The 27,759-nt window shown below is 37.4% G+C and overlaps 6 protein-coding genes across 6 annotated transcripts; 3 read left to right on the top strand and 3 right to left on the bottom strand.

Moving 5' to 3' along the window:
• Positions 1–98: 98 nt before the first annotated feature.
• EV154DRAFT_493212 (uncharacterized protein) lies at positions 99–2,642 on the bottom strand (the record flags this gene model as incomplete). Its single annotated transcript, XM_051599776.1, has 4 exons — positions 99–1,441; positions 1,776–1,911; positions 1,988–2,199; positions 2,526–2,642. Coding segments are annotated over 4 exons (1,512 nt in total), but the record flags the coding sequence as incomplete, so codon positions are not given.
• A 1,393-nt stretch (positions 2,643–4,035) lies between these two features.
• Positions 4,036–5,323, bottom strand: EV154DRAFT_493209 (uncharacterized protein). Its single transcript, XM_051599775.1, has 2 exons — positions 5,113–5,323; positions 4,036–5,057 (listed from the first exon to the last, which is right to left on the bottom strand). The coding sequence occupies exons 1-2, from the start codon at positions 5,127–5,129 to the stop codon at positions 4,517–4,519; spliced, it is 558 nt and encodes a 185-aa protein (XP_051462429.1). The 5' UTR covers positions 5,130–5,323; the 3' UTR covers positions 4,036–4,516.
• Positions 5,324–8,181: 2,858 nt separating this feature from the next.
• Positions 8,182–9,553, top strand: EV154DRAFT_278517 (HAUS augmin-like complex subunit 6 N-terminus-domain-containing protein). The gene is made up of 2 exons (XM_051594736.1): positions 8,182–8,636; positions 8,708–9,553. Exons 1-2 carry the CDS (start codon positions 8,222–8,224, stop codon positions 9,463–9,465), a joined length of 1,173 nt encoding a protein of 390 aa, XP_051462428.1. The 5' UTR covers positions 8,182–8,221; the 3' UTR covers positions 9,466–9,553.
• Positions 9,554–13,236: 3,683 nt separating this feature from the next.
• EV154DRAFT_493201 (clasp N terminal-domain-containing protein) lies at positions 13,237–15,838 on the bottom strand. Its single transcript, XM_051599774.1, has 4 exons — positions 15,773–15,838; positions 15,515–15,718; positions 14,977–15,443; positions 13,237–14,899 (listed from the first exon to the last, which is right to left on the bottom strand). Exons 1-4 carry the CDS (start codon positions 15,803–15,805, stop codon positions 13,438–13,440), a joined length of 2,166 nt encoding a protein of 721 aa, XP_051462427.1. The 5' UTR covers positions 15,806–15,838; the 3' UTR covers positions 13,237–13,437.
• Positions 15,839–16,195: 357 nt separating this feature from the next.
• Positions 16,196–19,045, top strand: EV154DRAFT_435495 (uncharacterized protein). Its single transcript, XM_051596792.1, has 2 exons — positions 16,196–18,490; positions 18,556–19,045. The coding sequence occupies exons 1-2, from the start codon at positions 16,253–16,255 to the stop codon at positions 18,889–18,891; spliced, it is 2,574 nt and encodes an 857-aa protein (XP_051462426.1). The 5' UTR covers positions 16,196–16,252; the 3' UTR covers positions 18,892–19,045.
• Positions 19,046–25,579: 6,534 nt separating this feature from the next.
• Positions 25,580–27,750, top strand: EV154DRAFT_278417 (ankyrin repeat-containing domain protein). The gene is made up of 4 exons (XM_051594735.1): positions 25,580–26,711; positions 26,767–27,050; positions 27,108–27,164; positions 27,229–27,750. Exons 1-4 carry the CDS (start codon positions 25,699–25,701, stop codon positions 27,612–27,614), a joined length of 1,740 nt encoding a protein of 579 aa, XP_051462425.1. The 5' UTR covers positions 25,580–25,698; the 3' UTR covers positions 27,615–27,750.
• The last annotated feature ends 9 nt before the right edge of the window (positions 27,751–27,759 follow it).

Genomic DNA, 27,759 nt, shown 5'->3' with positions numbered 1-27,759 from the left:
ATGTACATGATGCACAGATATGTATGTGGATGTTTAGCTTGATAAATTTAACAGGTATATTCGGATTTATAGATACCCTGTGAGGTATCACATAGTACTCTTTCTCCGCTTCCTTATAATAGAATTTTTGACCCTGTCTATGACTGATGAGTACTTTACCACCATCGGTCCAACGAAGGGTTTCGATATTGCGTGCTTTGACAAGAGTGAGACCCAAGGTCTTGTATCGTTTAGCAACCATGTTTTTATAATTGGTGTTGATGTCGCTAGCAATGGCTGCGGTGATTTGTTCAAGGGTGACAGTAATTCCTATTTTTATACGCATTAATAGTTATATTGTTCTTCTCTTTGTTGTTATGATTCGTTTGAGTTCTACGCAGTATTGGTTCCTTCATTATGCAGAGATTTGACGTCGTTTTTTCTCAACGTGCAAATCATCGTCGAAAGGAGCAGAGCGTGCCAAGGGCTTCTTGTCTGTAATCACGGATGGCATCAAGGCAGTCTCAATGCGTACCTGATTTTCAGAATTGACGGTCTCATTAGCAAATACTCTAGGATTTGCCAATTTTAATTTTTGGGCCATGCTACAGAGTAAAGGATACGATTCTTCCAGACTGCTTGTATCCAACAATGATCCAATAACAAAAGCGACATAAGACTGAATGTTCTGTGAGGAATCAAACCATTCTTCAGCACACGATCCACCGTTCACGATATCCAAGAAACCTTCACCTTCTTTCAATGTCTCGGGATCCTCATCCTCTACCAAACCAACATAATCTCCCAAGATATAGTTCATCCAAGCTAATAAACCACATTGCAAGGCCTGCTTGTAGGATGGATTCAATAAAAAGTCTTGCTTGACGCTTGCATCTAACAGTTTTTGATCGCCTTTAAGTGATTCCAGCATGTCCAATAATCGTTTAGCCAACAAGAGACCATTTCGCTTTAAAAACATTTTTACGCGTTTTAATTTTTTGCTGTATATCTGATTGATTTCAGTGATTTTGGCTGGTTTTTCAAGTCGTTGATGTGCAGCAATCACAAGCGTTGGGCAGTAGTAGTTGAATGCCATGATATACGTAAAAATACCTGCGATACTTTCCCATTTCATTAAGGCCTCATACACTGCTCTATCCCGATCATTCCTTGTCAACAAATCCATCAGAATATTCAGAAAATCCATCTTGTTCGGTACATTAGCCAGTAAATTGGCACCAGCAGATGTTGGCGAGTATTCTACTATCTTTAATCTAGATGCCAATATTCTTAGGCCGTTACATTGGACCTGTGGGTCGTCGTCCTTGAGCATCCCAAGCAAAAAAGACGCTTCCTCGGCAGACTTGTTCATTTCTTTGGCCGCTTTAGCTGCTTTGGCCGCTTTAGCTGCTTTGGCCTCTTTAGCCTCTTTAGCCTCTTTAGCCTCTTTCGCCGCTTTCGCCTCTTTAACCACTTTTGCTGCTTTAATCGCTACAGTTGGTTTCATGGCTGCTCGTGATAAAATTTGGCGAGGGTGTCCTGCGTTTCAGGAGCAGTTTTGAAGTGGTAGGTGAGGGTGTCTTTGGTTTTGGAAGCAGGTTGGGCGTGGTGGGTGATGATGTCTTGGGGCGAAGTACAACTCTTTTAGAGGTGGTTGGTGAGGGCGCTTTGGAAGTAGTGGGTGAGGGTGTCTTTGAGTTTGCGAGCAGATTGGACCCGGTGGGTGATGGTGTCTTGGGGCGAGGTATATTTTCTTTGGAGGTGGTTGGCGAGGGTGTCTTGGTTTTTAAAAGCACTTTGGAGGTGGTGGGTGAGGGTGTTTGAGATCCAGTTCGTGTATTTGGTGATGCGGTGGATGCTCTAACAGATCGCAGAACGGGTACCGTCTTTTGTAACTGTTTTTGAGTAGCTGAGTCCAATGATTGACAAAGTCTGGTAATGAAAAATAAAAATAAAAATTTAGTTACTACGATTTATATGCATATGTTAGGTCATTTTTCATACTTACGTGCCAGCGTTGTCAGGCCATAACTCATTATATGTCTTGAATAATACTCTACAGGATTCCCTTACAATAGGTGAAGCATCCGAAAGACCGGTTTTTAAGAATGCTTCGATGGTGGAGAGTCCAGTGCTCGTATCGATGATTCTTTTGACATGTTCTTTGGATGCATGTGTCTCCAAGATGATTGTGATATTCTTACATGCATATTGGCAAAGCTGCACTTTTTATCGTGCCTTGTTCTACATAACTTGAAAAGCACGGAGAGGTGGAAGTTAGTGTTTTTATAAAAACTTCAGATGCCTCATCTAGCTTCAACGTCATTATTATTATTTTGTGCTGACACTGCACTTCAACATCGCGTCAACGATAACAACGGTGCGTTAATCGATGGAGTTACCCAGATTTTGAACACGGTCAGTCAAAAAAAGCCAGGGCCTTTACACCCACCGAACTTCGTAGGCTATAAATCTAGTTGTGAGGGAGGTAGTGAGTGTCTTGTAACTGAATATTTTTTTTTGTCGATTTGTTTATTAAAACTTACTGTTTTGACGATGCCCGGCAACTCTTTTAAGAGGCCGGCACTAATATTCTTCTTGTGCTTAGAAATAAAATCTGAAGGACGGAGGATTTCGCGTAAATATATAAAAGTAGTTCGATTACTTTTATCCAAAATATGCGATCTTCGATATCATAGTGGTGAGTAACCCGCCAGATTTATCTTTAAAGCTATAACCCATTCATTATCCTGTATGTGGAAACAAGTGTTAAAAAATAATTTGATTTTACGGCTTCTTACGTGATGTTTACTTACTTTGTTTGTTTGACGAAAACTACCATGTTGAAGACTATTATCTTGAGTCACACCTCTTTGGGTAATTTAGGATGCTTTACTGAATATGTTATCTGAAATGGCATTTTCTATTTTATTAGTTTTATGCTCTTCTGTGCAATTGTTTATATTTATTATTAGCAGTAGCTATTATCTGCAGTTTTTTTTTACTTATATAGTATGTGTTATTTACCACATACATAATACAATATCCATCACACTTTTGGTGGTGTTGTATTTGGGTACGATTCACTTAAGAATAATTAAGCAAATTGTTTAAATAAATAAACTATGAAATTGAAACAACCTTTGATGTCACATACCAGCATACGCATGTATACTGCTATACAACTTCTCCTACTACGAGTACATACTTCTATATTAAAGATTGCATGATTGGCCTAAATACGATATACGAATGACAGTTGGATACAGAATGCTATACCACTGAGTTACGATATCACCGATCGAGAAGAGAATCTTCTCAGATCAAATCAAGAACTATAAGAAAGAGAAACTTACTATTAATAGTTCTCTCAATGGATTAGCTACCCAGAGAGAGAATAGTACAGCCATTAATATAAATGGTCCATTTACTTATACATTGATATAATTATACTGCTGATAAAGAGTATAAAGAAATAGTGTATGACTTAATGGATACCTATCTTCTACAACCAAATATTCAAATAACAATAAGACATTTTATATTTGGGATCGTATTTTATTCATTACAAAGATAATGAATAAATGATCCACTGTTATGTTTTATTGCCAATTACACTTGACAAACAAGTATGCCTCTTTTACAGTAATCGTTGCATGATCTGGTAAATAAGTGTCTCGTAACACTAAAGATTATTAGAATACTCATGCTCCCGATCCACTGATATGGGACAACGTTAACTGGAAACAATTCTAACGAGTAGTATTCATTTAACCCAAGGCGGGAAACAAAATATAACACCGTAAAACTTAGTCGTGGTAAATTTACAATTTAGACCGGGACCGGAGGTCGCGGTCCAATTTTAGCTAATTACCTCTACCAGAGGTCCAAGTAACATTTAGACTTGGACCGCAAAATCAAAAAAACGCAAATGACATAAAAATTGTAAAAAATTGTTATATAAAGATAATATGTTATATTGGAAGTTGTTTTATGAAAAAAAAATGATAAATATGTTCCTTGGTGATGGCAAAGATGATGTTTGAAGAAAATACTGTTATTTTGTGTGACACAATGAAGCGATAATTTTTTTTTCGGATGTTGAAAAGCCTTTACTACATTCAAAAAAAAAAAAGAAAAAAAAAATAGCTCTTTACTCCAGAGTCCCAATCTTTCCGGCAGAACTTGACATGTCTTTCGCAAACGCATCACCAGTTTTGATGACATACTTGTATGCTGAATTGTCTGAGGAATTCAGCAATCCAACAGAAGATACAATATCCCTGGCGTCAAATACAACGAATTTTTGCTCGCTATCACCAAAGAGCTGAATCCGTGGGATAGACTTTGAGATAGGAGACACGCCATGTGTTTTTGCCAATTCACCATACACATAATGGGACCCTGGTTCATTGGCGGAGAATTGGAAACGGAAAAAGAACAGAATCTTACAAACGAACCAGTTTTTAACTGGCACGAATAGACTAAATTTGAAGAGTGTCAATAAATGCAATACGGCGATAGCAAAAACATATACTTACTTGTTCTTATGTATCGCTTCGAACATGACGAATTCACCACCACGAGAGCATGACCTATTCTTCTTCTTGTACAACTCCGAAATGTAGACTTGATTTTCATGGAATAACCTTGTCGAAATTCGAAGGTGTTGTTGTTGATGAAACGGCAATACAACTCGTTGCCTCATGCCAGTCAGCCTTGTCATACAACCCATCAACGCACGACACCAAGGGATTGTGCGATACAGACCACAAATGAGGACATCCGAAGAACCCTGCAAGAGCACACCAACCTTAGTAAAAGAATCATCAAAAGGGGACCAGAGTTGAGGATAGGTGGCATCTTGAGGATGCTGCTCGAAGTTCTTCTCGTTGCTGTCAGGGGATGCCGTTAACGCAGAGAAGTCAAAAATACCGGATGCATTGAAGAATTTAAATATTTCCTTGGTTTCCATAATGTTGCCAGCATTAATACCAGGATGAAGAGAAGACCGGATACGTTTTTTGTATGTACCAATCGACCGTTCAAGGGACTTAGCAGAATAACACCGCAATGGACTATAGAAGTTGGTTAGTATATGATCGAATAAGGATTAAGTAATTAGTAGCTTACCCCATTCTTCGGATCATGTAGGGTATGTGGTGAAGCTGATGGAGAGTTTCTCTGTGCCTGGTACGGATTCTGTCCAATCTCCCCACCCCTCTCCCTCTCCATCTCCTCGCCTGTCTGCATCTGTCTGCTTGTCACCTGCTTCTTCACCTCCACCCCCTGAGCCATCTACTTCGTCTTCAAAGATTGACCAAAGAGCTGAAAAAAGGGCCGCGAAAAAGGCAGCAACCAAACGGGCAAGGGGTGAGTTGATAATAGAAGGACGCTCTCGTAGCAAAACTAAGCCCTAATCTGCATTGGGTTTTAATTTTTTTTGTTAAATAATCTTGTTTCTTTTTTTTTTTTTTTTTTTCTTTTCTTTCTTTTTCTAAAATTTTTTTTTTTTTCAAAAATTATAGTAAGTACCTCAAAACATCACATCCTCATATAACTAACTGAAAAGCTATTAGATATATTGTTATATATCGTACTGGCTTTTATGGCTTAACTTACCACTGCATTCTTTCGCGTACATGGTTGCTGTCCACTCTAAATAGATGATTGTCACCTAAAGCGAGTAAGCCTTTTTTAAAATACTGAAAACCGTGTTTATATATTTTAACTCTATTTTATAGTTGTTTACAGCTCAGCAAAAGGTACTTCATGTGATTGTCAACTACAATGTGAGTATTAAAAAAATTGAAAGCCTTGCTTATATTTTCTAACTGTATCTTTCTTAGTTCAATCTAGCTTTATCAAAGGTAAGTCATATATCTAGCTTGTTATCACTTCTGCATCTGGTAGTCTCCGTATCCAACCAGGACAACCAACACTATATTATGTATGGTATCTGTTTGTTGTCATCCTTACACTACACAGTATCCATTTGAACAGGCGTTTCGTAGTTTTTATACGTGTATAAACCATTCATAAATTATTTCGTTATAAAATAAAAACCAATATAAACATTATTTTTGCCCCTCATATTCTATTATTTCCAATGTTATTTTTTGTAAAACCCATTTAATATTGCAAGGGTCAATAGCCCTAGTTTAATATACATTTAAAGAATATCCTCCAATACCATCTCGTTAAATAATAAGGTTATGATGTTTTCATTCGTTAGAAACTGGAAGTAGCGGTCGGTTTTCATGCGTACATGGACCGCGACCGCTAGTTCAGGTACAAATTAATTACCGCGACCGCTGGTCGAGGTACAAAATAATTACCGCGACCGCTGGTTCAGGTACAAAATTATGTACCTCGACCTCTGGTCTAATTTTTTCGCGGTCCAAATTATACTTGGACCGGAAAAAAAATTTGCGGTGATAGATCTATTCCAACCAGAAAGGTTGACTCATCATTAAAACTCAGGAGAGTTGTGCAATATAAAAAGGATCAATTATTTCATAGCAGCAGAGTTCTTTTAGTCTATTTTTACCTCCAATAAAGATATTCTTTTATCTCATTACTTTTTTATTGTAACTATTTTGTCAAATACCACAGGTAGGATTACCTTTGCGTAACTCTCTTATTAGGGGGAGAAGCAGCCTTTGGGTCCATCAGAAAAAGCTAGTAACAAAAACAGCTGTACGGTAGATTCAAATCAATATTTGCGCGAAGAACATTATGATTTTAGGATGGATTCTGTGGTAAACTTTTGTCTTGAAGAATTACTCCAATGGCCACATTCAAGGTTTATAACATTGAGAAAATATAACTCTGATCATCTTCTTTTTCAATGAATTACTCTCTAAAACACTAATATTACCCCTCCATTATAATAAATGGATTTTTTTTATTCAAGCATAATTTTGTGTATGTAAATCAATTCATAAAGTAGACAATCGATCATACGTAAGACGGTCAAGGTATCCTATAGTCAAATAAGGTAAGGTAAGTGCCATATTTTTTTTTTTTGCAAGTGAATGATGTGGAACAAATGTTCAATTATAGTATTAGACAGAAATAAGATAATGCTCACTTTCTTCGTGATCAATATTTATTCAAATTATTCAAGATATCTCTACAATCCGAGGCTGTGTCATCATCAACTTGTACCCGTTAAAATCTGGCAATGATCTTAAAACGTGCTGTCTTTACGATACTTATGTGTCCTGCTTCATTTACACTAACTTAAGGATAGTGACATATTTCATACTGAACCTGAAGTCTGCAATAAATGCACTTTTTAAAAACAAGCGAATAGGCAAGTTTATCTTGGTTCTGATGGAGGTTGTATTACTGGTACTCGTTTGATTCGTGTTCGTCATAATATGATTGATGTCAGAAATTAAACATAATTGTCTATTGAATTATGTACACAAATCCCAATCTACCGAATTACTAACTTGCTAAAGTAATCATATACAACATATTCTCTTTAAAGAGCATTAATAATCCACCATCAAAATGGAATTGTTTTGGTTCGTGGTCGATAACTCCTCTATTTTATATCTACAAACATCGACGAGACGATCTTTATCTAGGATGGTATATTTAACAATGTCTCAAATGCAAATATCTTAAAGGATGTATAACTAATTAGATATAATCATACGTTTTACTGCAGCCAATAAATTATAAAAAGCATTATATATATTTTGACAGCTGCCGTTACACGATATGTTACTGATTTTCGGTGATTTAAAACGGAACAGACCTAGAAGTTCATTTACTTTATTACACATCCAGAAAGATCGACTCAACACAACTACGAATTGCAATTGTCCAATACAAAAGGGATCAATTGTTTTTTTCTTAGCAGAATTTATTTTGTCTACTTTTAGCTAATTCCTCTATCTCGTTATTTTCTTGTAAATTTTATTAAATACCGCATCATGCATCCGCAATTGGTGTGACCTAGTGTTCATCGTGGTTGTTATCTTGTTCTCATTTCGCATGTTACATGTACAAAAAACTCTCTGAAATACATGTAATAACATTGCTAAACAAATTGTTTAACTTATTGCGTGATATTTACATACGCGTTGTATTCAAGAGGAATTCAGTTTCCCACACGACTTTTTGTGTCACCACCAATTAAGGCATAAGATAAAAACTGCAGCTCAATTTAAGGTTTTTTTTTTCTTCACTGTTATTTTTTTTTATTTTATTTTTTGTAAAAACAGCCATGTCACGAAAAAGCATTCGATCTTCCACAGCGTCAACATTTGTTCGCAATCTCCATTTACTCGGTTTCGAACCACCGCGTAACAGCAAATGGGTTGTCAGTCAACAAACCTTTACAGTCAATGCTGACAGTATTAAAGCATTCGAACATATCAGTTATTTCTTGTTCAATATACTTGACAAAAAGAAGGCAAAAACAACTTTTATGGAAGTTTGGCCTATTAAAAACGTAAAACAATCACGCGAATACCGTCGACTTGCTTTTCACTGGTTAAAGGATATTCAACCAGGTACCCATTTAGTGAATGCACCTTTAAGAGTAAGTTATTTTACAGATTGTCGTGGTAAACCCTTCAACGAGATCGTCTCGGCTTTTACTGCTCTTGTTATGGACAAACAGCCAAAAGATAACACAGGTAACTAAGAAAGAAAAAGAAAATGGGAACAACCCAGCACAGAGACTGATGTTATTTCTGCTTTGTTTTAGATGTTGCTACGGGCGATTCATATTCAACAAAAACAACCCAAGATCCCACGCCACGCACAGCAGACAAAAGATCTACAATGCACCGTTCTCTTACAACTGAGGTGTTGCCTCGAAAGAAGACAAGAACACAAGCTCCAGTTGATTCACCCAAATCATCTTTAAATATAACACCACCCACATACCCCCGAGCATTATCACATACTCCACCATTACAACATTCACCAGTACTTATTTCATCCGTGCCATCCTCTTCCAAACCAAAAACATCACTCACATGCCCCCGAGCATTATCACATATTCCACCATTTCAACGTTCACCAACACTTATTTCATCCGTGCCATCCTCTTCCAAACCACAAACATCACCCACCTTTAAATCACGAATTCCATCAGAAGAACGTTCTTTAATATCATCATCATTATCATCAATTGATTCAGCATCATCCGCAGCATATCATACCCCACCATCAAGCACAGATTTTTTATTATCTTCAAAATCTGCTGAACTAGCATCTTCAAAAAATAATCATCTGCCACCCTCAACAGAATCTCCTTTGCCGCCCTCAACAGAATCTTCTTCGTCGCCCTCAATGGAGGCACCTCAACGCATTATACCTCCTTTAGAATATCTTCGATTCTCTAGCTTTATGGAAAAAGTGCGACAAGAAGAACTCGCTTATAAGCAAGAACGAGCTCGTAGAGAGAAAGAGCGATATAAAATTGAAAATCTCCGCAATTTTCTTTTAATGTACAAATAAATTTGGCATGAATTTAAACAGAAATAAATGCAACATCCATAAGTCCCCCAAAAAACCACAAAAAACTTGAAATATTTTTCAAATACACCCAATATACTTATATTTTAATAAATAGTTTGTAAAAAAAATTAATATTTGGTTGGACCACCACGAGCATCAATTACAGTCTGACATCGGTTTGTCATACTCGAGACTAATTTATCTGCAAGCTCAATAGATAATTTCTCCCATTCCTCTTTAACAACTGCCATTAAACTTTTGACATTGTTTATCTATCGTCTTCTTTCACGTATTTTGAGCTCAAGATCCCACCAAAGATGTTCGATGGGGCTCAAATCAGGGCTTTGAACAGGCCAGTACTCAAAACCTCTGATTCGATGGCTCACTTTCCACCACCTAGAATAAACCCCAGTATGACAGATGGCTCCGTCTTCTTGTATAATAAATTCTCTATTACCATTGTTATTCAAGTTGTTGAACCAAGGGTGTAAATCACCTGCTAAAATATTGATGTACTTGTCTTGATCAACAGTGCCATCCATGATCGTCAGAAGTCCGAAACCACCGCCCCAAAAACCGCCCCAAATCATTACCCATCACCGCTCCACTTTACTGCTGGAACAATATGATTATCCAAATATTTTTCTCTGGTTTTACGAATTGCTCGCTTACCTCCATCATTGCCTGTAATAGAAAAACTTGACTCATCGGACCAAACGACGCTTCTCCACTGCTCCATGGTCCAATTGACGTGAGATTTGGCTCAATCAAGCCGTTTTTTCTTGTGTTGCTCCGTAAGACGTCGCTTATGAGCCGCACAAAAGGATCCAAAGCTCATATATTTCAATGAAAAGATAACCGTTTTTCTACACACGATAATTCCAATCTTTCAAAACCGTTACATTTAAGCCTCAACTTATCACTCTCCATAGAAACAAAAATACTTTTGAGGAGCATCACGCTCGTCCTTGGGACCGATATCTTCATCAATAAAATTGTATTCATATGAAACTTTACACAATATGGATAAATAAAATTATCTTTGTAATTTGCTTTGACCAGCCATTTATAAATGTTTATTAGGGGGAGTCGATACCGTTAAGTATTTTTTGGCACGTACTATTTCTACATTTTATAGGATTTCTTATTTCCATAATCATTACTAGTAACTAAAAAACGGGTTTTGTTAGAGGTCGCTTCATCGCAGATAATGGTCTCCTCATAAAGCTAGTTATGGAATAAGCTCGCATATCCTCATCTTCTGGTATAGGTTTACTTTTAGATCAAGAAAAAGCTTATGATCGTGTCCATCCGGATTACCTTCGTGCCGTACTTCTCCGATTTGGATACCCTCTCATTGTGGTAGACTGTATTGATCGTCTTTTCTTTAGTACTGACTTACAAATTAACGTAAATGGTTTCTTGTCACAATGTATTCCTCAAAGACGTGGTTTAAAGCAAGGTGACCCTATTAGTCCTATTTTGTTCAATTTAGCATTTGAACCTCTACTTCGCAAAATCCAACTTGATTCCCGAATAATGGGGTATAGATTACCTTCTCATGTCACCAATCCATCAGTGGATCCGGTCAAATTACTTGCGTATGCTGACAATATCATCTGCCTTTTGAATGTTCCTAGTGAACTGACACACCTACAGGCCCATTTGTCTCTTTATCCACGTGCTTCCAACGCCAAAGTCAACTTCCATAAAACTGAAGCTGTCTCACTATCTGGAGCTTCTTACATCTACAATTCGGTTTGGCGGTCAGCATTGCTGTCTTATAACATCACCAGCTGGCATGATTGTCAATACCCTGCTCTGGTTGTGTTTTGGGTTTTCCATTATACACCTCAACTTCTCAGCGTAACTTGTTTCTTGATGGTATTTTGGACAAGGTTTCTAAAGCCTGCCAAATTCACCAACAGCGTGGTTTATCTGTTCGGGGGAAAGTCACTGTTTTAAGCTCTCTGGTACTCAGTAAACTCTGGTATGTCCTCCGCGTGGTCTCGGTCCCGATGTCCTTTTTCAAGTCTATACAATCCGTGATCTCGAAATTTATCATTTTCGTATATTTCCTAAGATCACCTTTGCAACAGCCTGTTTAAGCCGTTCTTGTGGTGGATTAGGTGTACTTGATCCGGTTTTACAACAATCAGCATTACAACTGCGTTGACTACAACCTCTCATGTCTTCGCCAACTGATATATTTGTTTCTGTTACCCCGCATTTTACATCTTTTGTATTGCCTCGATTAATCGCCTTCTTGTACTCTCAAGTTTCCACATCTGTATCTGGTAATCACTTTCCAACTGCTCCTCAAGATTTTGACCACCGGTTTTATTTTTTATTTCCTACACGTCGTCCGCCTGCTACCAAAAACATTAACGGGTCTCTATATCTACTTTTCCAAGCCATTGATCGACTACCTAAATCATACACGGATGTTGTTATCAGCGCTGCTACTTGTTTAAAACTTCCAATGACTCCCATTATCATTGACTCGCAGCTGTCTGCTTTGCGTCGATCTATGGCATAATTGCCTAGTTCCGTATCTTATACTCTTGACTCAGCCAACGAAAACTGTTTACGCCCTAAACGTTCCACAGAATTCACCATCTACCCGTCCTTATCTCGACAAATCCTTCGTTTGGTGGCCAATGATGAGTTTGCACTTCTGCCCTTCTTTGTTCGCTCTTTCATCCCTCCTTCCCGTGCCTCCGGCTATATTCCTGTTCCCGATCACTCGGTAGTGGATATCACGCCATTCCTAATTGCATTACAGTTTGTTTCTCCTCCCGGTTCTCCAGATGACCCGTTAACCACGAAGATTTTCCGTCAATGGTGTTCTCCCTCACCTATCCATCATTCTCTTCCTCCTCCATTTGCACCCACTCTATCCACGGATTGGTCTAAATTTTGGAATCTCTCCTTGTCACATTCTTGCCGCAATGTCTGGTATCGATATATTCATAAGAAAATTCCTCATAGATCTATTCTGCATAGATTTATGCCAGCGTACTTTCCAACATCAGTTTGTCAATTATGCTCACATCCATCCGAAACTCTTGATCATTTTTTGTTTGAGTGTCCTTTAAAACTGCCCGTTTGGCAACCTATCTAGGATCACTATATCTCCCCATCCTCTATCACTTTGTCGACCGATATCCTGCGTGTTAGTCTTCATACTTTTCGTGCCCTTCTGCCCAATATGCCACTTCTTCCTGATTCTAGCTTCTCGCTCTTTCTGCTACTCTCGAATCAATTTGGTTGTGCCATTGGGCTTTTGTCTTTAACGACACTCCTTTTACTACTGCTTCCACTATCTCCCTCACGTCCAAAAAGATTTTAAAATCTCAACATGAAGCACTTCTTCAATGTGGCACCCCTCATTCTCCCCCTCCTATTTTCTCTGAGGACAGCTTTTATACTCCCTTCATTGGTAAGCCCTTCTGTTGCTCAGGCTTCCGCTAAAACTGCTTTTATTTTTTTCTAAAGTTTAAACCTGTTCATACTTTAATTATAACAAAAAAAAAAAAAAAAAAAAAAAAAAAAAAAAAACAACTCTAAAATAGAAAACCCAAAAACACAATTGTGATTATTTCCCTTTATTATCAGAGACTCCGTCTCCTTATAAAAAAAATTACTAGTAACTAAATCGAATAGTCTCTTATAAAACTTTATCTCATCTTACTTGTTCTTGATGATACGCAATCGGTATCTGCTACCAGTTTTCCTGATTTTTTTAAGCAATAATAATAAGCCCAAATCTGACAAGAGTGAGACCCAAGGTCTTGTATCGTTTAGCAGCAATGTTTTTCTAATTGGTGTTGATGTCGCTAGCAATAGCTGCAGTGATTTGTTCAAGGGTGACAGTAATTCCTATTTTAATACGCATTGATAGTTATATTGTTCGTCTCTTTGTTGTTGTGATTCGTTTGATTTCTACGCAGTATTATATTGATTCATCCATTATGCAGAGATTTGACGTCGTTTTTTCTCAACGTGCAAATCATCGTCAAACGGAGCAGAGCGTGCCAAGGGCTTCTTGTCTGTAATCACGGGTGGCATCAAGGCAGTCTCAATGCGTACCTGATTTTCAGAATTGACGGTCTCATTAGCAAATACTCTAGGATTTGCCAATTTTAATTTTTGGGCCATGCTACAGAGTAAAGGATACGATTCTTCCAGACTGCTTGTATCCAACAATGATCCAATAACAAAAGCGACATAAGACTGAATGTTCTGTGAGGAATCAAACCATTCTTCAGCACACGATCCACCGTTCACGACATCCAAGAAACCTTCACCTTCTTTTAATGTCTCGGGATCCTCATCCTCTGCCAAACCAACATAATCTCCCAAGATTTCGTTCATCCAAGCTAATAAACCACATTGCAAGGCCTGCTTGTAGGATGGATTCAATAAAAAGTCTTGCTTGACGCTTGCATCTAACAGTTTTTGATCGCCTTTAAGTGATTCCAGCATGTCCAATAATCGTTTAGCCAACAAGGGATCATTTCGCTTTAAAAACATCTTTACGCGTTTTAATCCTTTGCTGTATATCTGATTGATTTCAGTGATTTTGGCTGGTTTTTCAAGTCGTTGATGTGCAGCAATCACAAGCGTTGGGCAGTAGTAGTTGAATGCCATGATATACATAAAAATACCTGCGATACTTTCCCATCCCATTAAGGCTTCATACACTGCTCTATCCCGATCATTTCTTGTCAACAAATCCATCAGAATATTCAGCAAGTCCATCTTGTTCGGTACATTAGCCGGTAAGTTGGTACCAGCAGATGTTGGCGAGTATTCTACTGTCTTTAATCTAGATGCCAATATTTTTAAGCCGTTACATTGGACTTGCGGATCGTCGTTCTTGAGCATCCCAAGCAAAAGAGACGCTTCCTCGGCAGACTTGTTCATTTCTTTCGTCGCTTCAGCTGCTTTGGCCTCTTTAGCCTCTTTAGCCTCTTTAGCTGCCTTAATCGCTACAGTTGGTTTCATGGCTGCTCGTGATAAAATTGGCGAGGGTGTCCTGCGTTTCAGGAGCAGCTTCGAAGTCGTAGGAGAGGGTGTCTTTGGTTTTGGAAGCAGGTTGGGCGTGGTGGGTGATGGTGTCTTGGGGCGAAGTACAATTCGTTTAGAGGTGGTTGGTGAGGGCGCTTTGGAAGTAGTGGGTGAGGGTGTCTTTGAGTTTGCGAGCAGATTGGACCCGGTGGGTGATGGTGTCTTGGGGCGAGGTATATTTTCTTTGGAGGTGGTTGGCGAGGGTGTCTTGGTTTTTAAAAGCACTTTGGAGGTGGTGGGTGAGGGTGTTTGAGATCCAGTTCGTGTATTTGGTGATGCGGTGGATGCTCTAACAGATCGCAGAACGGGTACCGTCTTTTGTAACTGTTTTTGAGTAGCTGAGTCCAATGATTGACAAAGTCTGGTAATGAAAAATAAAAAATAAAAATTTAGTTACTACGATTTATATGCATATGTTAGGTCATTTTTCATACTTACGTGCCAGCGTTGTCAGGCCATAACTTATTATATGTCTTGAATAATACTCTACAGGATTCCCTTACAATAGGTGAAGCATCCGAAAGACCGGTTTTTAAGAATGCTTCGATGGTGGAGAGTCCAGTGGTCGTATCGATGATTCTTTTGACATGTTTTTTGGATGCATGTGTCTCCAAGATGATTTTGATGTTCGTACATGCATATTGACGGAGCTGTACACTTTTATCGGTTCTTGTTTTACACAACTTAAAAAGCACGGAGAGGTGGAAGTTGGTGCTTTTATAGAATTCTTCGGATGCCTCAGCAAGCTTCAGCATTGTTAATTTTTTTGTGCTGACGCTGCACTTTAACATCGCGTCAACGATAACAACGACGGTGCGTTGATCAAGTGTTTGGCCCAGCTTTTTACTGAGCTCAGTTAAAAAAGCCAGGGCTTCAATACCTACTGAGCTTCGGAGGCTTTGAACCTAGTTGCGATGGAGGTAGTAAGTGCCTTGTAACTGAATATTTTTTTGTCGGGTTGTTTATTAAAACTTACTGCTTGGACGAGGCCCGGCAATTCTTTACAGAGGCCGGCGCTAATATCCTCCTTATGCTCAGAAAGAAGTTCTGAGCAACGGAGGATTTCGCGCAAATTTTTAAAGACTTCGAGTCTTCCTTCCCAATTAGAATCTGTTTCTTTTTCTTTAAAAAGCTTGGGTATCATGCTATATTGTTTTTCGACATCTTTCATAGATGTGATCTAGAACAAGAGTCATTAATTGACTATTCAAAGTTTCCGGCTTGATCTACATACCTTAGCAACGCGTTCTTTAAGTGGACGGCTCATTATTAATTGAAGACAGAAGAGTAAGGGCTGTGGGAAGAGAAAAAAAAAATATAAGAAATCGGGATTTGAAATTAAAAAGTAAAGAGAGAGATTTTTTTGTCGTGTGCAAATAAATATCGCACATGTTGAGTGACATAAGTCAAGGCCTTGATGGAACCAATTGATTTTTAGTGTCCAAATGAAATACTAAAAATATAAAAGATGGCAAGCAAAATAATTTTTTACAGCTGTCATGATTGAAATATACATGTAGAAAAAAGCAAAAAAAAACACCTTTTTCTCTCCTTAATTCATCTGACTCACCTGATTTTTTATTTTATTTTTATTTATTTTTATTTAAAAATACCTTTTTTTATTTATTTCTTTCCCTTTTTTTTTTTTTTTTTTTTTTTTTTTTTATTTTATTTTAGTTTCTTCTCTTAAAATATACATATATATATTTTTTAAATGGCAACTTATTTAGAACATGACAACAAAATGGAAATAGATTCAGATAATGGCAGTGCTTCTACGGCACCAAGGAAGACCAGGCCGACCAGGAGAAAGGTGTCTATGGCAACACGTAGACGTTCACGATTGTTATATTTAGAAAAGTATGGACTTAATCAACCTGATTGGCATACTGGTTCCCATGACGACGGTTATGACGAAGACAATAATAATAGTAATATGGAGGAGCCAATAGAATACTGCGAAGAACCCGAAGAAATCATAACAACAAAGAGAAGCACAATACAACGACCAGTGTCAATTCGAAATTACATTGAGTGCAATACGTCATCGACTCGACCCAATCGATTTATAAAGCCCATCAAATCGAATTCAGATACAATGACATTTCCAGCTACCGAATTCAAAAAGGTTCATGACTTGATGGAAAAGTATACGGATAAAGTGTATATAGAGGGGTATTTAGAGAAGCGCAATGATTTGAACTCAAATGGTAATAATTGTGAAATAAAGAAATGGAGTTCTTGGTACGTCGAATTGTGTGGACCGGTATTGACTCTTTGGGATAATTCAATAACAACAACAAATGTCTACCCACAATATATTAACATCACGGATTCAACTGTTAAAATAGAAAATTGTTTAACTGTTGAAACAAAAATCAATTTATTTTCTTTGAATTCCGCTGGTGCCAATCGATTTATTTTACAGGCGCCAAATAAAGAAACATTATCGAAATGGATCATTGCAATTAGACTTTCTTGCTTTGAATGCTCTCACCTACAAGAAATATACACAAAGTCATTTATCACAAGGCAACAATTTATACCCATCCTCAATCAATCTTCTCTTTTAAAAATGGAAGGCTTTCTTCAAGTCAGATTCCCTGGTTCCACCGGCTGGAAAAAGTTTTGGTCCGTCGTATCCAACACAAGAATAGAAAAGAAGATGTTCTCAAAGAAACTCATCCAAACAAACGGTCAAGTGCTCTTTTATGAATCCAAAAAATCGAAACATCCATTCATGACCATGAAAAATGTCGTACAAGCTTACACCATTTATCCTGAATCACCCAAGTTAATTAATATCGCAACTATATTTAAAATAGAAGGCAGTTTATACAACAAGAACAACCAATTAGTAAGCGATTCCTCGAGCGCCTTATTAATGACATCCAATACAAACGAGTTAGTTCATTGGCTGATTGCCACTTTCAACTCATTTGGACTGTATGGAAAACCAACCAGCTTGTTACAGGACTCCACTTTGTCGTCTGCATTAAACTTTGCGGAAAGTATGGACAGCTCTCGCCTCTTCTTGGAGCCACAAGAGGTCAATTGGGTGGATGTGAAAAAGGGCCTGTTAGAAAACAAGAAGGAGTTTTCAAATATCTTGCTGGATAAATTACAAAACGGGTCTAGGCTGAAACAGGAACGTCGATCTTCCGTCACTAAATCTGTATTATCAAATAATAATATCCCCGTTCAACAAACCCATTTAAGAACCGTAACATGTGCTAGTGATGTCAGTGAATCTGAGCAAGAATCAGAGTCTGATAGCGATAGCGATGAATCATTATTCAAAATACCAAAGAAGAAACAAGAGCCTGTCAAATTCACAAAACCCATCACTCCCAATGCATCTAAATCAAACTCGGAAGTATCTTCTTCTTCCTCATCTTCATTAAAACCACCTTTCTACGCTGCTCAGAAGGCTGGATCGTCTCCACATTGGCCCATGTATGGTTCAACAGGTACCATTGTCACGAGTGAGTATGCCCCTGCCAAAAACTGGGAAACTTCATCTGTCGAACCACGAATGATGTCCGATAATAACTCTGGTTATTTCAACAAGCGAGATTCGATGCCCCGCTATCCAGCTAGTATGGCAACTCACGACAATGATAATGATGATGATGATGACGACGACGACGATGATGATATGCCAATTGCTTCTTCAGAAAAGCTATTCACCCAAAACAGTTTATTAGAACAAGCCCATCATGATCGTCGCACATCAACCACTTTGGAAAAGAAATTAAGAGCCTCGGGTCAACCGCTGGTACAAGCTCCTGTTAAAAAATCAGCTCCACGCAATGGACTATTAAGTGTCATTTCCGAAAAGGAAAGTAAATCTCAAGACTTGAACCGCAATCGTGCATTGATGGATGAACAATTATTGATGCGAGAACGTATGATGATGGATCAAAGACAGCAGCAAATGATGATGCAACAGGTACATAGAGAAACAAACGTGCTTCATGCACTCAGTCTGCACAGGCTAACATTTTTATTTTTCAGTATATGCAGCAGCAATATGCTAATGGCATGATGCCCATGATGATGCCCATGATGGATCCCAGATTGATGCCCATGATGGACCCCCGCTTGATGCCTCAACCGATGATGATGATGGATCCTCGGTTAATGTCGATGCAACCCATGACTTCACCCAGTCATAGCCAACGTCGTTTTCCACAACAACAATACTCACAAGGTGATGAATCAAGCGTTGGATCGAATGGACGTCAAAAGCATAAGAGACACATGTCTTCCTCTGGTTCAATTGCAACCAGCATCAATAGTAATACAGGCTCACGATATTCTCCCACTGCAAGACGTACTAAAAATAATTAATATTCCCCTTTCACCCTCACATAATACGCTGCAATTTCAATACCTTCATTCTCTCTTTTACTTTCCTTTTTATATTTCTTTTTGGCTTACTATCTTCTTTTTCTCTTCTTTTTATGTAACATGTAAATAAACATAATTTTTTCTTTTTCCCTCGATTTTTGGGGTTTTCTGACTATAATCGTCTGTGTGAGAGGCGGCGGAAAGCTGTGCAGACTGCATCAATTTAGATAAGGTTACAAAAAAGGGGTCTTAACTCCGAGCCTTTCACCGCGGTTGCTGCAGTGTCTCGGAAGAAGCACATTTCTAAAATTGGATATAGCCTGTCAAAAAAAAAAAAAAATCACTTCAACAAGCAACTCCAAGTTGAGTACTACACAAATTTGAATAAAGAAAAACAGAAAAAAAAAAGAAGTATACATAAACATATTTTATCGATAAATAGTTTCCACCACAAGTTGTTTATGTAGTTATTCTATGGCCGTCCGGGGTTTCGAAGCTTGCAAATATTAAAGAAATTAACATCGTTTTTAGCTAGAGCTTGGATCCGGCACAAAGAGGGATAACCAAGTGTGGACACACGATGGAGAGTTTATTATTTGCAAATCACAATAAAAATGAAAAAAATAAAGGAGAACCGTTCATTTCTTTTTTTGCCAGAAATAGAGGGTCTTCACCGAAATCTTCTTGGTCCTTGGTAAAATCATTTTAATATCCAGGGGAGCTGCAAGTCAAATATAAACCCGAGGAAAAATGCATCATGGTTTCCTACCATCCCTCTTGCCGAAAAAAAAACCCCCCTTCAATTACAAATTACATCACTACATCTTCTGCCAAAACGATGGCACAAGAAAAGAGATGAAAGTACATCTTTAAAATATCAGTGTGGTATGTTTCTAGAAAAGAGTATCGCACAATTCAGTAATGTCTACACCTGCGTCAATTCACATGCTATAGCATTGCAACTTTTTCCAGACTTAGCGGGATGATCAATTCGGTTTTTCATGAAGCATGCTCACTATTAGTATATGCTACTACTGAAACACTGGTAAACAAATTAACAAAGTCGGAACTACCTAAACAACTAAATCATTCTGACAACCCTCAGCTCTTGTTTGTCAATCTTTGACTAAAACTCGTTCACACACTTTACCAAAGTGATTGAGCCAATTTTACTTACTTATACTTATTGCTTTGTTTTGTATGAAGGAAAGTAATAAATATCGTGAAAAGGTTATTAATAATGACTTTTGTTTTTTCAAAAAATACTAAAAGACAATATCTCTTTTTTAAAGATATAGTCCAACTTTGGCAACACTACGGCTGAGGATAGTCTATAATATAAATTATGCGCCTACAGCGATCTCATTCAAAACCTGAGAGTCCAACCTAGGAGGTATTCATCGTATAGCGATGATCTCCGAATATGTAAGAAAAAGAATGTGGCTCTAAAATGACGTGGAAAAACTAAGATAAAACATGAGGGTGTCGATATCGTGGATGAAAAATATACGGATGTACAGATATTTCCGTAAACACTTACAGAGTTTAGTTTGAATTACTGACTTGCGTCTTATTAATAGTGCCAAAAAACCATCAGAAAGCTACTGTTACATTCGAACAGTTAAATAATAATGGAAAATAGAGATTTTCTACTTCTACTGTTGTACACAACTTTAGCAAATGGTGTATTGTAGATCATCCACCATGTTCGAGACAAACAATATAATAGAGTTTGGGGCCCACAAAAGGCTCGGGAAATCAGAATTGAGACGGGGATAACGCTGGGCATAAGGAACAGCAAAATTCGTTGACGTTTACACTCTAAGTTAGCTCCGTAAAAATGACTTGAAAAAAATTTTTATAACAATTATCTATGTTAATCAGTTTAAAGTTCGGAGTTTCTTACGTTACTCTTCATTCATAATATGTTTATATGGGCAAAATAATAAATATAGATTGATGTTATCTGTAGCACAAACAATCAACCATCCATGCACAGTGACAAAAAAATAAACAATCTCCAAATAAAAAAATCATAATAAGACTTACCCACAAGTTGATAGTTGGTTATAAGTCAGACACGTCGGACGTCAAGTCCAGCATCTTCTTCTTTTTTTAACGTCGTTTTTAGCTAGAGCTTGGATCCGGCAATAAGAGGGATAACCAGGTGTGGACACGCGACGAAGAGTTTTATTTTTAAGAATAATCTATTTATATCTATTGAACGAAAAAGAAAAATCTACACCTTTCAATTTAAAAAAGCTGAATGAGTCAGCCGTACCCTCCCCTTGTCATCCCGAGAGAAAATAAAAATGGCCGAGACGGAAGTTTAATTGCAGATTCCGCACCATTCGCGCCTCTGGGTATACGGTCTCCCCCATCCGTTAAAATATGTGATGCATCATTCAAATCGCTTATTGTTTATTATCAATATTATAAAAAAAAAAGCGTGATATATTTCATGAGTCTTCCTTTTCCTTCCGAGCTTGAGAATTCATGTTTCGTCATAGTCATACAAAGAAATAAGTCTAATATTACGATCACCAAAATCTATTTTTATACTCTTTGAGTTCCATTCAGTTCAGATGAATGGGCTTTGTGAATACGGTAATGCTTTTTTTTTTTGTTAGAAGTAGAGATGACGTACCTAAATCATATAATGTCTTGAAAAAGCTTGGATATGAAGAGTAATCACTGAACCTTGGTATGCAAAATCAGCAGGTATATTTTTCGAAAAACCGCTCTCCAAATGTCAAATTTAAAGTTTAATATAAAAAAAGATAAATTGAAAATCTATGCTGGTAGGACTGACTCTTGCTGCTCATGTGGTGAGTCAAATCATCAGATTAATAGTTATTGTGCCTTTGGGAGCAAAAGTCTAGGCTAAAGTATGTTACGTGGAAACTATCCCATATATATTCTCATGTTTACTTTTTTATGTTTTGACGATGATGTAAACAAGTCGTTTATTCACTTGATCTAGAATGTCGTGTGAACTCAAAGATACAATTCCGGAGGAGAGATTGCCATAGAATTCGGAGTGTCATTTACTACTGATTTTATCAATCTGACCAAACCAGTTTTTACACTTTTGGGCAAATTTAAAGTTGGGACTGACTATCTTATTTTTTTTGCATAATGGCTAGCCAATCTATTTTGAGGTCTCAAATCAACAACTTATGTTATATAGTTGGCTAATTACAGCCATCAATTTCGCTAAAGATTTACTTGGTGTTTACAGTAAGACCTAAAAAATCTATAGCTACTGCTATATCTATTATCTCTAAATAAAACTAAACCATGCGTAACCTCCTTCATCTACTCGACCCTCACCCCTCGTATTGACATAGGTTCTGGTACAAATGATATTAAATTTCCCATGCGCTGGTCTGATTCCCAAGATAAAGATTCAGAAATTTTAGTTCTGAGATCTGAGTAGGTTTACAGTTATGATGATAAAAAGGGATTTTTCCATAAGCTTCCATAGACCCGTAAATTCTCTTTCCAGGGATCAACAACCCAGCCCAAAAGTAATATGACGTAACTTTCTTCTCAAATCTTATGTTGTAAAAATATAGCATGTAGTTGTTTATGGTTAATTTTAATTTATTGCATCGAATGGAGGTAGTTTCCTGTAGCTTAGAACTATAATGGGCTAAAAATATGTTTAATGTCAATCAGAAGGCCGGCCCAAAGTCAGCAAGAATAGGGACAATGTCAATGGCTTCATGATGAATGTGTAATGTTTGTAGAGGGGGAGGGGATGCGCTGCTTTGTTGTACGTTTTATGTCATGAATACGTTATAAGGTCCATACCAGAGATATGTCGGATTTTGCATCAAAATAAACCATTGAATTCGTCTTTATTCATACTCATCTATGCATTTACAAAGTGCTCATTTATGACAAATCTCCGATCATTAACTTTGACAAAGGTTTATATCATGGTATGTAGAGTTTTTATCAACAATGTACGTGTCTTATTGACATATTGAAACAGCTACTGCAGTACCATACTTCTACATGGTATACGTAAAACTAGTAGTTTCAAAGCTATAAAATAATTGTAGATAAAAGAAATACAACTGGATCCATTTTTCATGACACCCGCTTTGAATCTTATTCTTTAAGTAAGGCAAATATTTGCTAGTAAAGGAAGTGTGCTATAAAATCTACTGATATAACGAACTGATACAACAGCGAATTTCGACAGTTGTATTTTATGTGTGTACCTTATTCAAACAATACACACACTCAATTGAGATTAAAACCCCATGTGTTTTCATTCTTGCAATATATGGTCTAAATATGATCGTTACGAGCTGTCATATTGATTGCAAAGGCGTATTAGGCATTTTAAAGACTGGCGGGCATGAATGCCAGTAAACATGATACTATTTTTAATCTTTCTCGTTTTGCTGTTAAATTTAGAATTAAGCTCAGCATCTTCATTCATTGATAATGACTGGATCAACAATGAAGCACTGTTGCCCAGTTCTTTTTTTTAAGATGCAGCGCAGTGTGACAAATAGGCGTGCATAGAATTTGATTGCATTCAGTAAGGATTGTTCAGAAAGCCAAGAACCACTAACAGTTATTTTATTTATTTTTTAATTGGGAGAGATCCAATAAAAAAAATGGAAACTTGAGCCGTAAAGGACGAAAAAAAAAGTATTGGCAGTCAGACAACCCCATCAAAAAAAAAAAGCCAACTCAATTAAAAGTATCATTCGGTGATTGCAATAGATAACACTCACATAAAGTGAATTAGATAAAGCATCCGTTCAATAATGGACAAGTGATCGTAGAAAAGGCGTAAATACGGGACCTTCCTAATTCACAAATACATCGTGTTAAAGATGTCGCGGTAATAACGAAGTGAGCAGTTTTATTTTCTCTTTTAACCCAACAAATAAAAAAAAAAGGCATCATAGTTTTTTTCGTTTCATTTTCTGACATTTCCATACGGCATTTATTGTAAAGCCACAATCGGCAAAAATGTATAGTAATGAGAAAAGACGACGATTTACATGTTAAATTTAATTTGCTGTGGGTTTTTTTTACTGGTGGTCAGTGTAACGTGTAATCACGTACTAAATGGACGACAAGATCATGTACTGTATTGTTTATATTAAAAATTGTTAAATTGCGTTAAAATATTTATATATAATTTACAATTGTATAAAAATTACCAAATACGTCCAAGAACATAATTCAATTATGCAAATAAAAAAAAAATTGTGGTGTCAATTATTATCAACAATATACTCTTTATAAATACACACAAAATAGAAACGTACAGATTGAAAAAAAAAATACATGTATATGGAAGGAATGTTGTGTTTTTGTTATATTGAAACAACAACGTGGTGACGGAGTTATATGCACTGACTACCATGCTGAAATGGTCAGAAACTAGTATGCTGCCTAGACTCCAAGAGAGCCAAATGAGATGATAGGCCGAGATGTCGTTGTTTTAGCAGTAAAGAAATACACCAGGTATAAAAAAGGTATTTTTTAGGGTCGCATGGAATGGGATTTGATCAAGCGACTAATCACCCAAAGATCGGTACTATTTGTGGTATAATATTACCCTGTTGGAAAATATAGATCATGTTTCAGATGGCCATTTGGATCCTGGTCAAACCACAACCATCGTATCCAATAACGGGAAAATAGGTCGTACCATATTCCTACTTTTCTAATGCTTCTCCATTATCCATGGACAGCAGGGTTGTAACGTAAAGATTAGAAGGGAGCACCATTATTTGATAAAATTTGAGAGTGTGTGTGGGAAGAATCAGAAAGAGCTGCTGATGTCCCAGCATAGATAATTGGGGAAATCTGTGACCAATCTAATAGGACAGAGACAGCTTTCATTACCTCAGCAAGTATGCACAAAAGGGTCCGTCAAAAGCGAAAGCTAAATTAAGCTTCTGGCATAGTTCTATAGACCTTTGAGGTTAGTGTGTGCTGCATGTGACAAGAAAAAAAAGGCTACCACTAGCTCATCAAATTAGCAGTAATATTATTAGTGATGATGGAAGATTCCCTCATGATTTTCCCTTTGCAAAAATTTTAAGACGCGTCTCATGTGTCAATAGAAAAAGGATTATATGCTATTAATGTAGTATATCCTTCTAAAAAAGAGAAAAAGAAAAGAGCTATGTATTCATACAAAAACAATTCTAATTGTGAAGCATTTTTTTATGTATAGATATATAGAAAAAACAAGCTGATCAATTAAGTAGTTTGTACCTGAACTGTTGGTCTTTGCTTTTTCTTGTGTTTGAAACAAATTTAAACGGAGACTACTTAATTTTAATGTAACTGTACGACGTCCTCATATGATTTGGGGAAACTGCTTAAAAAAGCAATTTAGCTCATGAAAAGGAAAAATATGGAACAGAAGACCTGCCTCATTAGAAAAAGAAAAGAGAAAAACCAAGACAAATTGAGATCGAGAAGGAGCGGAAATATGAGTATTCAAAGCAGTGTGTGGGTTGACTTTCATAGCAAGATGGAGATAGCTTGTACTCAAATAGAAGATCAATGGATCTACGCACATTTCGTTCACAGGGTGGCTAGGACATCACAATAGAACGTTTAATTAGCCGTCTAATTTTACTCTCAGCAATCACAATATCCGTTGGGAAAAAAGAAACTTTTTGTGTTCCCTGTACCTCTTTTAAACTTTTTAGAGCAATACTTTATTCTTTCCATTAGCTCCTCTTTCCTTTTACCTTCTTTTTCCCTTGTACATTTTCTTTTTATTTTATTTTTTTATTATATATACATATTTATATCATGACTCCACCTACCACTGTAGAGGAACACCAATATACTCGAAATCTCCAACGTATGCAGTTATTTGACATATCTGAAAATGACGCGGCTATGCAACACCAGTCTAAGCGCAGTAGCCCCAAAGAAAATTTAGCCAACTTAACACAACACATCTCCAACGAAGACCTTAAACAAGCTGTCCGCTTGGAAATTAAGAAAATGACTACTGAATATGACAGACTAATTTCAATGTTACAGCAACGCTCAGAAATACTCGAGCAAGAATACGAAAATTTACAAATGACAGAAGATAATTACCAGCGACGCTATGAAAAAGCAGTTCGTGAAATGCAGTTCTACAAGAAAAAATACGACAAAGCAGCCGAGTTAAATAAGCAATTTGCATCAATGAATGGCGGTCGACCTCGAAGTCCATCGATGGACTCAAACAATTCATTCTTATTGGATAAGTCACACTACGGTGCAACACCAACAAGTCCCCCGCCTTCATCTGTTTCTGGCTCAGAAGGTGCACATCAAGTATACAACCTACCCCCTCCACCTATGCCTACCTCACCGTTGTCACCAACTGATAAAGTACGACATCTTTCACGATCCTCATCCTCTTCCACCACTTCATCCAATGCATCCGGCCCATATTGGTCTGCATTTAACTCAGAACTCTCACCCGCGCCACCTGTTCCACGTCTTCGACAAAACTCTAATAACGGTAGTGCAAGTGTTCATTCGGCCAGTACTGATGGTGATAATATTTCCTTTTTGCAGGGCAGAAAAGGTTCCTGGCAACTCATGCAAGCTGGTCCGGTACCCGCTTCTATTGTTCCTGCTACTCCCATTCCCACAGTCACTCGTTCAGCTACCACTACAAGTCAAGCTCCTGCTGTCGGTATGGTAAACCCACAAGTCGTGCAACAACGTAGGGTAGACCCTATTGCATTTGGAGGCTCCGATGCATTTTGGGAAACCATCGCCAAAAGTAAAACAACTGATTCAACCATTGAGAAAATGATTAGGTAATGATTATAGATTTAGGCGGTGAAAAAACATTGGTCTAATTTTTTTTTATAGTAATTTCTTAAGACGCGGTGGATCACCAAATACGGCAAAGCAATCATCCAGCCAAAAAGTAGTCAAATATGGTTATGGTATGCTTCATACATTAATTGCAGTTAAAGCACCACAATCTATGGAATTATTGCTTGCTCACGGTGCCAATCCCAATGCAATGACACTTAGTCAAACTGAAGAGGACAAAGTCACACCAGGTTATTTAGCTGCAAGTTTGGGCTGGCTCCCAGGACTTCAGACATTGGTAGAAGCTGGTGCAGATCTTACAACTTCAAGAGGTGCAGGTCTGAAAAACAAAACTGCTCTTCAAGTAGCTGCTGAACATTGTCATACAACCGTAGTTGAATATATTGTCTCCCTTACCCCACCAAAATACCACAGCCAAGTCGATAGCATGGGTAAATTTTTAAAAAGACAAAAAAGAGAAAAGTTGTGTAATGTACTAAACTAAATTCCTAATAGGCGCAAGCGCTTTACATTATGCGGCAGCATCTGGTCATACAGATCTTGTTTTATTCCTGGTACAAGCATGTCAATTACCATTGGAACAAGCAGATATCCGAGGAGAAACACCGCTGCATTGGGCATCTAGACAAGGTCATCTTGAAGTAGCCACGTTATTAATTGAAAGATTTGGATGTGATTTTAACTCGTATATCCCTCGTAAATTACCCACACCGTATGATTTAGCCAAATCAGGAGGTCATAAGAGACTTGTGGAATATTATAAAAAGATTGGAGGCTTAACCTCAAAAAAGATGGATAAGAAGAAGGAAGAAGAGTTGGCTAAAGTAGTACCAGTGCATTTAGAATCGGCTTTATCAAAAAATGGCTTATTTGGTTTTTAAAAAAGGTCGTGTGCGATTGCACTTTAAAAAAAAATAATAAAAAAAAAATGTTACACCTTGTATTTTACGCACACACACGCACACAACTTCGAGACCTAAATTAGATTTTCTATGATGCTTTTTACCTGTTTGGTGCAATATAACA

This window comes from Mucor mucedo (assembly GCF_025094135.1).
Source record: "Mucor mucedo strain NRRL 3635 chromosome Unknown EV154scaffold_7, whole genome shotgun sequence".
In the NCBI taxonomy this organism is placed as follows: Eukaryota; Fungi; Mucoromycota; class Mucoromycetes; order Mucorales; family Mucoraceae; genus Mucor; species Mucor mucedo.
The sequence above is the reverse complement of the archived record's forward strand: the minus strand, read 5'-3'. Positions and strand labels throughout refer to the sequence as shown.